This window comes from Ahaetulla prasina, chromosome 5 (assembly GCF_028640845.1).
Source record: "Ahaetulla prasina isolate Xishuangbanna chromosome 5, ASM2864084v1, whole genome shotgun sequence".
Classification (NCBI taxonomy): domain Eukaryota; kingdom Metazoa; phylum Chordata; class Lepidosauria; order Squamata; family Colubridae; genus Ahaetulla; species Ahaetulla prasina.
Genome location: NC_080543.1, coordinates 42,642,124 through 42,654,328, shown reverse-complemented (window position 1 = coordinate 42,654,328; position 12,205 = coordinate 42,642,124). Strand labels below are relative to the sequence as shown.

General features: G+C 34.4%; 1 protein-coding gene across 2 annotated transcripts in view; it reads right to left on the bottom strand.

Annotated features, from left to right (window-relative positions):
• Positions 1–646: 646 nt before the first annotated feature.
• PTGFRN (prostaglandin F2 receptor inhibitor) overlaps positions 647–12,205 on the bottom strand; it is a 134,544-nt gene continuing 122,985 nt past the window's right edge. For both annotated transcript variants that reach the window (XM_058185855.1, XM_058185854.1), the window contains 3 exons: positions 11,950–12,057; positions 4,602–4,907; positions 647–3,783 (listed from right to left, as the gene is read on the bottom strand). In XM_058185855.1, coding sequence (XP_058041838.1) covers positions 3,617–3,783; positions 4,602–4,907; positions 11,950–12,057 — 581 coding nt within the window. In that variant the 3' untranslated portion in view covers positions 647–3,616. The remainder of the gene's footprint in view (positions 3,784–4,601; positions 4,908–11,949; positions 12,058–12,205) is intronic.

Genomic DNA, 12,205 nt, shown 5'->3' with positions numbered 1-12,205 from the left:
TCAAATACATAGGCTTTACAGATTTAGTTTCCTTATCAATGAAAGCAGCCAAAGTCTACAATTGGACTTCAAGATCTTTCCATCTTTGGAACTCATAATTTACCCAATATTTATTTATGAAGAGAATTTATTTCAATTCATGTGGCCACCGCAACTTAAGAAAAAAAGCTTTTATATCAGTTTATTAGTGCCAGGATCGATTTATAAAATTTACTAGCGTAAGAGATTGCTTTACACAAACATTATCTTGAAGGAATGTAGTTCTAGACTGCACATATAGAGATTATTCCTTCTAAGGAAATACCATTGCAGCATTATCAACATAATTAATAGAGGGTGAGGAGTTTCAATATATTTTCAGCACAATACTAAGCCCTGCACAGAGGAGAACACACTTCAATTGCAAAATTACATCTTTTCAATCCATCATTTTGAAATAAAATCAGCCATAAAACAAAATTCACAGGGACAAATTGACAAACTATAATTCTTTTTCTTCTCTAAATGTCATGCAAATGTTGGGATATAACTGCAACAGAAAAGAATCCATCCACAGGGAAAACGTATTGAGATTCCTGTGCCTAAAGCAAAAATAACCTGTAGTTCAACACAATAACCACAAAATATAGGTTTTATAAAAAGACCATTTATTTTTCATATAAAAACACACACATCACACAGAATCATTATAACTGTTCAATTCTTATCCTCCAAAGCTTTTCTGGAAATATTTTAAAAAACATCCAGAACTGAACTTGAATCTTCCTTCTTAAAAAGAACAAAAGATATTCCATTTCCTTTATTCAAGATACTTCTGAAAACAACTTCATTTCACATTCCAAGTGTCCTCAGTTTCTTTAAGTTGAAAATGCCAAAAATGATAAACCAGATCAACGGAAGCCCTTAGGATATTTGACTGTTGAACCCATGACTGAAGCTTTGACAAATATACTGAAAATCTGAGTCTCAAATAAGAAAGATTCTTAACGTACGAGTACAACAACAAAAAAATCTTATGGAGATAAAATTTGAGGAATGATATAAAACTGGCACAATTGAAAAAAGAGTGTACTATTTCAGGTGTAGTTCAAAACGGGGCATGAAGCATCGCCTCAAACCCAAAGGGAGGAACTATGTCCTGTTGGCCAATTGATGCTTGGAAGTTTGCCTTCTCTCCAAAAGAATGGGCAAAACTAGAGAGACAGGGAATCCTCAATGAATAATAAGAAATTCCTGAATCAAACCTGAGTTTCTTTCCACAAAGAGACAATGTCAATGTGCAACAAGTACTTGAGAAAATTCAAGCACTCTCCTGGGCTCATCTATTCCATAATTATTGCATTTAAGTATGTTTTTGTTTCTTCCTCAAACTGTGAGAACAAAAAGACATACGAAATAAAAATAGGTATGAAAGTATCATTTGTGCTTCACAATAGTTTCCTTATCACAATTTTACTGTAGAGACAAGATGTTTTAATGTATCGGCAAAAAATAATCTCAAAAATTAACTCGTACCATGAAACAATAAAGACAAAGAGGTTTGTTAAATGTTGCAGTCTGTCAAGTTAAATAACTTCTAGGATCATGCCATAAATGTCAAGTGTGAAACAGTTTGTTATGAAGAAGCCTTTCTAAAAAGAAGATTGGTCAGCCAGACAAATCATTTGCCAAGTCCCCTAAATGGCTCCAAACTCAAACCATATTGACTCAATAAACTTTCCAAGTCACAGATTTGAAGAGAGAACTTTAAACAATCAAGATGCAAATCTTTCCAGGGGCATCCATTTGAATATCCCAAAATTACAATTGCAATCTTATGATCACTTGATTAGGATAGAGCAGTTCAAATCAAGACTAAAACACAGCAAAGAGGAACCAAATCAATTTTGAGCTGATATTGTGCAGCTAAAATTGGACAGTCCTCTAATAATACTCCTTGGAATGTCTGTTAAAGATGTTTCCAATGAGGCTTAGCCTGAAGCTCAAATACCTTTTTAAAACTATAAGTGGATATTTTAAAAAATCAATATGCAGGTTGAATGGGTATTTATGCACAATGAGTGATCTGTACATATTCTTCCATTTCTTAGATGAATATACAAAAATGACAGCAATAATCATTATTTAAATCTGAATGAATGCAACCTGTGTACAATGTACATTCAACTCATATTACATCAGTATATTTGGAAGATCAACATTTTCTATTCAATCTGAAGCATTTTGAAAAATGATTCATAAGCTTTTACTTCAGTTTAATCTCTTAGCTTGATTCAAATCATATTACGTTTAAAGCGTAATTATTTTATTATACTTTTATTCAGACTTTTATTGCTTAAAAATACTAGCTGTGCTTGAAGATGGATTGTCCTACAGGACAATCTCGTGGCTGTAGGATAACAGTATGTGGAAGACAAGACCTAAGTCTCTCTCTCTATAACAGCACCAAAAAAGAACCCTCTGTGGGAAAAGAGGGAAAAATATCTGTGGGAAAATTATCACCTTCCTAGTGAGTACGTACAGTAAATGGTACACTGAAGGGCACAGCCCTTGGCATTGTGTCATGCACAAAGAAACATCTGGGAATAGGCATTTTCCCTTACTCCTATCCGATCCTTTTCATCCATCTTTCACACCCTCATCCTGCAGTGTCAAAGTCTAATTGAAGTGGCAAGCTCGGAATCTGATCATTTGTTTGCTAACCGAAAAGGATCCATGGCAATGTGTTCTTGACTTTATTATAGTTCATTCCACATTACTATTGTGATTAGTCAGGGTCTGCCCCCCCTCTCCCAAATTAGCCATGTGTGGATGAAGAGGATTTCTAGACATTTGGCCACTGAATTAATAATGTCGTTTTCATTAGAACTTTTAGAAGGTTCCATCCAGTTTCTGAAATGTTAAGTAATGACATAAAACCCACCAGCTTGAAAAGAAGAAGCAGGAAATCTGATGGTACTTCTCTAAAGACTTAAGTCTCAAGCATATCTAACTGAAAGAAAACAATTGTGCTTCTCAACAATAAATCAGAATGGAGTGGGCCCTGCAAGAGCAAGTTTGTACAAAGTACATTTTTTTAAAATCAGTTTGCAAGACTGCTAAAGCAGCATCATTTAAAATGTAAAAAAAAAAAAAAAGAATTTGAATCTCACCTAAAACACAAGAGGGATTTTCCATTAAACATACTGTATCCAAAGCACAGAAACTTTTCCTTCCTTCTCTAGAGATGTTATCTAGAGGTCACTTAGTTATAAGGCAGACTTTTTAATTGTATGCAAACAATTTCAATTCCATCCTCCTATTAAACAAGAAAAGGTTTTTGCTTTTGTTTGTAAATCACAACTTTTGGTAGTGAATCTTATTTAAAAGTCTGTGCAACAGTTTTCCTTTGAAATAGCTATCCCAATAAAAAGTGCCATTGGAAAAAGAGCTAAATGCTGACAAACACACCATGTCTTCTCAATGTGAAACATTGGTAGAAAGAACAGCTCCAGCTCCAGAACAAGATCAGATGGTTCTGTTGTCAGGGCATTTTGGTTCACCATACTCTGTCTGAGTATATCTGGCCCTTCCAAAATCCCTCTGTCCCCAAAATAAGGCCATCCATCTCACTTTTTCAGTCCATTTCCATAGACATAAGACGCCGACGCTCTCGCCTAGTTTCTTGAACTTCCTTCTTGCAACACCAGCGGGAACTACAATAGCCAATCAGACAGGATAAAAGTCCGATAACTGAAGAAAGGCCAATGCCAATCAACAGTGGAAACTTGAAAGCATTCAGCACTGAAAGTGAAAGAAGGAGAGAAAAAAAGTAATATTATAGACAAATCACATGGAGCAACAATTTTTTTTACACACCAAAAAAGTAGTATTTCTAATCTAATAAGAACTGGATTTTGTGTGTTATTTGTTCAAATGACCTCCTTTTATTCCTTTTCTTCTTTGAATTTGACCTGGACTAAGACCTAGATATTTCATATTCAATATGACTGAACAGCTGTTTACTGGAAACTAATTATGACACTGAATTGTCATTCCTTATCAAGCAACAGATATACAATGGCATATTTGTAAGATGGGCCAGCTACCACTAAGAATGAAAACCGTGTATCACCATACAACCAGCTCTATCTAAACTGTGGAAATCTTTATTTGTCTCTCACCTAGGGACTTTTTGAATGAATTTTTGTTGCATTTTTATTTTATTATTGCAAGATACTGCAGAAGGTACTGATATTGCTGCTATTGTTACTGATCTATTGATTCAAAAAATCGTATGGTTGAAATTGGATATTGCCTTGGAATTTTACTGAATTAAGAGGCTAGCGGAGAGATATTTGTACAAGGAAAGGAACATATAGTTTTTCTACCTTGCAACTAAAAGCTGAGGGAGGGTATTCTTAGGAAAAAGATAATGATTCTGCCCCCTATCTAATCACATCCAATCCTTTTTCTTCTTATCCAAATTGCAATATACAATAAAACAAAAACGTAGAGGAAAGATTTGACACAGCCTTCTACTAGACCCTGTTTGTTGCTGCTACATGAAATAGAAAATCCTGACAGAAAGTTAAGGATAAATTTTCAGTGAGGACACTTACCATCCATCTTCACAGTTACAAGAATTGCTTTAGATTTTATTTCCTTTTCTTGTTGCCAAACGCCTGCAGCTGACTTCACCCAAGGATTTACCAAACAGAAGTGGTTGCCAAAATCATGGTCTTCACAGCCATGAACCCTAAGCCGGTACTCCATAGGGGAAATTCTCTCTAAGCTGAGATCACTGCTGCCATTTCTTCTTGCCTGTGTCACTATCCCTTTCCGATCTAGTGAAGCTAGGAAAACAGGTTCTTTGTCCATTGCAAAAGAGCGTGTGGCAAACCAGGAGACATCAAATGACATGTCATCTGGAATTGAAAATACAATAATAAACCCCAAAATAAAAACAGACATAATAACCACCATTCTCAACAGAATTCTTGGAAATTTCAGAAAGGTATATAAATTTCTTTTTTTCTCCTTCAAAAAGTTAACTCTACTGAATTGCACAAGCTTAGTTGAATTCAGTGTATGGTTGAGAATTTATAGGGTCTTTTAAGCAATAACTTCAATGTTAAACTTCCTATCCACAGAATGGAGGGTTAAGATCATTTGTATAAAGAATTCCTGCCAGACCAATGTTTTTAGGCAAGTGTCATGGAGAATAGCAACTGAATCATTATATCATACCTAAATTCCTCTGTACTTATTGCTCCATCATAAAAGTCAACTTGAAGTCACCACCACTACAATTACTTTGGTCCTACCCCTGGACTTGAAAGGGTTAGATGTTTTCCTCAACTTTCCAGGGCACTGTAGACACTATTATGACCTTTCCTTACTGTTATTACTACTACCCCCTCTATTTTGGTAGGATAAAGTGATCAGCTCTGAGAACAGAGTTGAACACATTAAATGTTACTTTAGTATAGTTGGAGTAAAGTATTCTGCTTTTTCAATTTAATAAATCGGTTTTCACATCTAATTTATAATGTTTAATTTCATTGGTTTAAATTACCTGTAAATTTAATGTTGTATCATTAAGTGTTAAATTTTTACCCTATGACCATCATTAAGTGTTGTAAGTGTTGTACCTTGATGAAGGTATCTTTTCTTTTATGTACACTGAGAGCATATGCACCAAGACAAATTCCTTGTGTGTCCAATCACACTTGGCCAATAAAAATTTATTCTATTCTATTCTATTCTATTCTATTCTATTCTATTCTATTCTATTCTATTCTATTCTATTCTATTCTAAAATACCTTATTTCATATGTGCATGTCCAAAATTCTTCAGGTGCTTTGCCAAAAATGTTCTATATGCTAACAAAATGTTTATCAAATTGCTCTAACTCTAGAACAATGTACTAAAAGTCTTCAAAGACTGTATTGAAGTTCTCCAATTTAGAATCCTCCATTCATTTGGAAAACCAAGAATTATTTCATTAGAAAGCCAAGAATTATTTCATTAGAAAGCCAACAATTATTTCATTAGAAAGCCAAGAATTATTTCATTAGAAAGCCAACAATTATTTTGTCATCTATTTAATTATCTAGTTGCAACAAACAGCATATAAGTTTGCAAACAATGATAAAGACCACAGACCAAATTTTTATGAACCTCATAAGGATTATAGAGATAGGCAGCTATCAAAGAAGGAACTTAGACCTAAGATTTTACACTTTAAAAAAACACAGAATGCCCCCCAATACTCCTAAAAATAGACAAAGAAAGAAATTTTGGTCTAATTTTATGTTTAGCACAAATTGCTTATTTGTTCTTTGATACTATGAAACAGTGCAATTGGTCATAATCTATATATTGACCATACTTGTAATAATGCCATCTGCCATTGAACAAAAAATCTTTATTTTAAAGATTCCCAACACTTCCATTCCAGTAAGACCATAGGTCCAGTTATCTGAGTGGGCATTTGCCTCCAATTTTTTCTGCCCTCTAGTATAATCAGGCAGAGTGGGTATGCTGCATGTCCCAGTGCTTAAGCAGTATCATTTTGAGGGGTCCTTGAAGCATGCCTTATTTGTCGCATTGCCTGCCCTCTAGTATAATCAGGCAGAGTGGGTATGCTGCATGTCCCAGTGCTTAAGCAGTATCATTTTGAGGGTCCTTGAAGCATGCCTTATTTGTCGCATTGCCTGCCCTCTAGTATAATCAGGCAGAGTGGGTATGCTGCATGTCCCAGTGCTTAAGCAGTATCATTTTGAGGGTCCTTGAAGCATGCCTTATTTGTCGCATTGCCTGCCCTCTAGTATAATCAGGCAGAGTGGGTATGCTGCATGTCCCAGTGCTTAAGCAGTATCATTTTGAGGGTCCTTGAAGCATGCCTTATTTGTCGCATTGCCTGCCCTCTAGTATAATCAGGCAGAGTGGGTATGCTGCATGTCCCAGTGCTTAAGCAGTATCATTTTGAGGGTCCTTGAAGCATGCCTTATTTGTCGCATTGCCTGCCCTCTAGTATAATCAGGCAGAGTGGGTATGCTGCATGTCCCAGTGCTTAAGCAGTATCATTTTGAGGGTCCTTGAAGCATGCCTTATTTGTCGCATTGCCTGCCCTCTAGAATAATCCCACTCCTTGAGATCTATATGGCTCCCACCCTAATAATGTTCAGGAAGCTATTAAAATGCTTCTGTAGGATGAACTTTCTTTGTGTTATGTTCTTTATGGGAAGTTCATAATTCTTTTTGTTTTCCGTATGTTTAATTTCATTGGTTTAAATTACCTGTAAATTTAATGTTGTATCATTAAGTGTTAAATTTTACCCTATGACCATCATTAAGTGTTAAATTTTACCCTATGACCATCATTAAGTGTTAAATTTTACCCTATGACCATCATTAAGTGTTAAATTTTACCCTATGACCATCATTAAGTGTTAAATTTTACCCTATGACCATCATTAAGTGTTAAATTTTACCCTATGACCATCATTAAGTGTTAAATTTTACCCTATGACCATCATTAAGTGTTAAATTTTACCCTATGACCATCATTAAGTGTTAAATTTTACCCTATGACCATCATTAAGTGTTAAATTTTACCCTATGACCATCATTAAGTGTTAAATTTTACCCTATGACCATCATTAAGTGTTAAATTTTACCCTATGACCATCATTAAGTGTTAAATTTTACCCTATGACCATCATTAAGTGTTAAATTTTACCCTATGACCATCATTAAGTGTTAAATTTTACCCTATGACCATCATTAAGTGTTGTAAGTGTTGTAAGTGTTGTAAGTGTTGTAAGTGTTGTAAGTGTTGTAAGTGTTGTAAGTGTTGTAAGTGTTGTACCTTGATGAAGGTATCTTTTCTTTTAATGGCTACATTTGGTCCACCTGCTGGGTAACAGCTTGATTGGCAATGGCATACACCTGTTCTTTGTGACTCAGCCTATTCATTTAAGGGTAAAGGTACTGCTCCAGAGCCCAGTTTGTAAAGTACAAGAATAAGCAAATGTGAAAAATTGAAGTACACAAAGCTTTCACAAATAATGGGTAAGTGGAACAAAGTATATTTCAGAATGAATGAATTCATTTTCAGATTTTATTATTTTTATAAATCCATGAGTAGATCTGTACTTTAGCTCATTAGTCTAGCAGCTGTTTTTGGCAGTTTAATTGTTGCATTCAATGTAGAATATCTTGGTGTATCCCACTGTAAGATGGAAATCAAATGTGGGAACTAGTCTGAATAAATTTTCCACACATTCCTACAAGCATTTGTAACACTGTCCTAGAGCTTAGAGGTCATTATCACAATCGGTGAATACAAAGATGTGAATTAGACGTGTCCTTGACAGCAGAACTGCTTCAACTGCTTCATTGTGTATATGAGAGACTTATGAGAAATATACTGCATGTATTCAAATAGTTTAAATATCAACTGATGAAAGGTGCTGAATTCTAATTTTATTTTTTATTAAATTTCCTACTTTTCCATCCTTAAAGTGGCTAATTACAAATTATATAGTATGTTATAAGGATCGTTTGCAATATGTAGCATTCTATCTGCCTACAGCTCATTAAAACCCCAAGCCTCTTTCCAGCACTATAAGGATGTGTTAATGAATCACAAGCAAAGGCTATGTTCCTACTGCTCTGGGTTCCAAAGCAGCACTTTCAAACTGAATTTGGAGGAGTGCATAGCCTAACAGCAATCAAGTGAGAGTAGCTACAAGTTTAATTCAATTTGTACAATATTAAAGTGCAGGAGTTTAAGAGTACTGAATATATAAAATGTTCTATATGCTAACAAAATGTTTATCAAATTGCTCTAACTCTAGAACAATGTACTAAAAGTCTTCAAAGACTGTATTGAAGTTCTCCAATTTAGAATCCTCCATTCATTTGGAAAACCAAGAATTATTTCATTAGAAAGCCAAGAATTATTTCATTAGAAAGCCAACAATTATTTTGTCATCTATTTAATTATCTAGTTGCAACAAACAGCATATAAGTTTGCAAACAATGATAAAGACCACAGACCAAATTTTTATGAACCTCATAAGGATTATAGAGATAGGCAGCTATCAAAGAAGGAACTTAGACCTAAGATTTTACACTTTAAAAAAACACAGAATGCCCCCCAATACTCCTAAAAATAGACAAAGAAAGAAATTTTGGTCTAATTTTATGTTTAGCACAAATTGCTTATTTGTTCTTTGATAATATGAAACAGTGCAATTGGTCATAATCTATATATTGACCATACTTGTAATAATGCCATCTGCCATTGAACAAAAAATCTTTATTTTAAAGATTCCCAACACTTCCATTCCAATAAGACCATAGGTCCAGTTATCTGAGTGGGCATTTGCCTCCAATTTTTTCTGCCCTCTAGTATAATCAGGCAGAGTGGGTATGCTGCATGTCCCAGTGCTTAAGCAGTATCATTTTGAGGGGTCCTTGAAGCATGCCTTATTTGTCGCATTGCCTGCCCTCTAGAATAATCCCACTCCTTGAGATCTATATGGCTCCCACCCTAATAATGTTCAGGAAGCTATTAAAAATGCTTCTGTAGGATGAACTTTCTTTGTGTTATGTTCTTTATGGGAAGTTCATAATTCTTTTTGTTTTCCGTATGTTTAATTCTCTATGTTTATTTCCAAAATAATTGGCTTTTCCTATAGTTGCCTATAAATTGTATGAATAAATATTGTAATACACAAACACTCTGTTAACATTAATTCATTACTGTACTACAATGCAGGCTTATGCATATCCGCCTGAATATGATATTATAAGATCCTGTATTAGGATTTAATTCTGAGTAATGTGAATATCATTGTGTTGCAAAAATTTATTCTGATGAGGTATATTGAAAGTGTGATGTGACCCGACCAGGAATTATCTGTATTTTGTTATGTCTTGGAGACAACTGTACCCAAACAGGTAGCCTCTAGATGCCACAAGCCATACTGGGCCATCAGTTGAATTTTATTCAGAAAGAAACTGATAGCGAGCTCCATTTCTGTAATAATGATACAATATAGTAATAGTGGGCCTGGCCTATTATTATTTTGAAGCTAAAGTTTCTGGTACTCTTTCAGTCAATTCCCTGTTATGTAAATTATACTGCAGTCCAGTTTAGAGATGACAAGCCAAAGTGACTGCATTCAGCACCACCTTTTCTTTTAATGGCTACATTTGGTCCACCAGCTGGGTAACGGCTTGATTGGCAATGGCATCCACCTGTTCTTTGTGACTCAGCCTATTCATTTAAGGGTAATGGAACTGCTCCAGAGCCCAGTTTGTAAAGTACAAGAATAAGCAAATGTGAAAAATTGAAGTACACAAAGCTTTCACAAATAATGGGTAAGTGGAACAAAGTATATTTCAGAATGAATGAATGAATTCATTTTCAGATTTTATTATTTTTATAAATTACTCAAAACATATTGAATTCAACTTCTATTTTCTCCGCAATTCTGTGAGGTAGGTTAGGCAGAGAAAGTAACTGGCCCAAAGTCATCCAGCTGGTTTTCATGGCTAAGGCTGGACTTGAATTTCTGATCCCATCTAATACCACAATTAACATATTATGTGTGAATTTTATGTAGATTATTAAAAACACAGAGTGGTGTTTAAAAGTTTGTCTATTCTACTGAAGTTTCAATATTTCTGGATAAATATTATCTAAAAGGCTATCAGCTGTCCAAACAAGTTCTGAAATTAAATAAAGAGAACCCAATTAAATACATGAGCCAAACATTATACTTGTTCATTTATTTATTCAAAAGAGTTCACAAATTTTTAAGCACCATTGTAGATATGGGGAGAATATGGAATGAAAAATGCATGTGAATGTGATACAAACATGGCTGTTCTCACAAAAGCTAAGCAGGATTAAATTTGGCTAGTACTTGGATGGGAGATCACAAGGAATTCCTAGGGCTGTGGACTTGTTTCAGACATTGAAAAAATAACCTAGAAATCAAGAATGATAAGTCCTTTCTATATTGTTGTTGAGATATCAACATGAAGTGTTCATGTAGTCATCAGGAGTCTTCAAATGGGTAAAGGCAATTACACTCGGTGTGGGACTTTTAAATGTGTTTTCAAATTGTAATTTTCTAAAACTTCGTTAACTGCAGTAATATTTATTACTTTTATTGAACATTAACAGTGCAATTAAATTTTCCTGCAAACTGAACGCTGACCTAGGTTTATTACTTATATGCACTGACCTGAACATTTAAGGAATGGCTCACATAGAAAAAAAAACATTTGTCTCAGTGCATTAAGATTTTTTTTCTAAATATTCTATTAGGCACTTTCAATACATCAGAACAAATATTAAGGATTAAGAAAGAATAGACAGATTATCCAAAATGTTTTCTCAACATGCTGTAAAACAAACCTAATTTGTAGAAGTGAGCACTACACTAAATAGCTAAGGCCATATTAGTATGCTGAACATCTACTAGAAGTAGGCAGTTCATTCAAGGAAGTGTCTTCTGAAGTATGAATTTTAAATGACCACAAATATGATGATGATTAAAGATAACCTTTAAAATTTAAATCCTTTGGACCCTTATAAAATAAAAAATGTAGGTTTTCCTGAATACCTGGGCATTTCCAGATGCTCTGTTCAACTTGATTAAATATTCAAAATTCACTGAATATGCTGAGAAGTCCCATATTAATAAGAAAAAAAATTTCAGTTGGTACTTTTTTGGTACACAGAAAAGTAAAATCCAGCTTTCTGATTTAGCTGTTAACCTGGTATTCCACCTACCACTACTCAGTGTTTGCACAAACATCTTCTGAGGAGAATCTAATATCCAGATACTTGGCTATGGGGATGTAGGCTATAAAATATTCCACAAAATTTCCTTGTTGAAGAAATAAACTACTGAAAAATGGAAAACATATTCAAATCATACCTGGATCAAGTACTGTTGTTTCAATGGTGATGATGCAAAACAAGTTTACCAGATCACCCCGATAAATGGTTGGGCTATCTGAATGCACTGAAACATTAAAAACAGGTCCTAGGAAGAAAGAAAAACAAGTGTTTATCCTATGTTGCTGCAAAAAAATCACTGTGCTATATACCTATATATATGTGCTATATACATATTTGACTACGCAAACCTGCGTAGTCAAATATGTGCATAAAAATTTGATCTGTGATCAAAA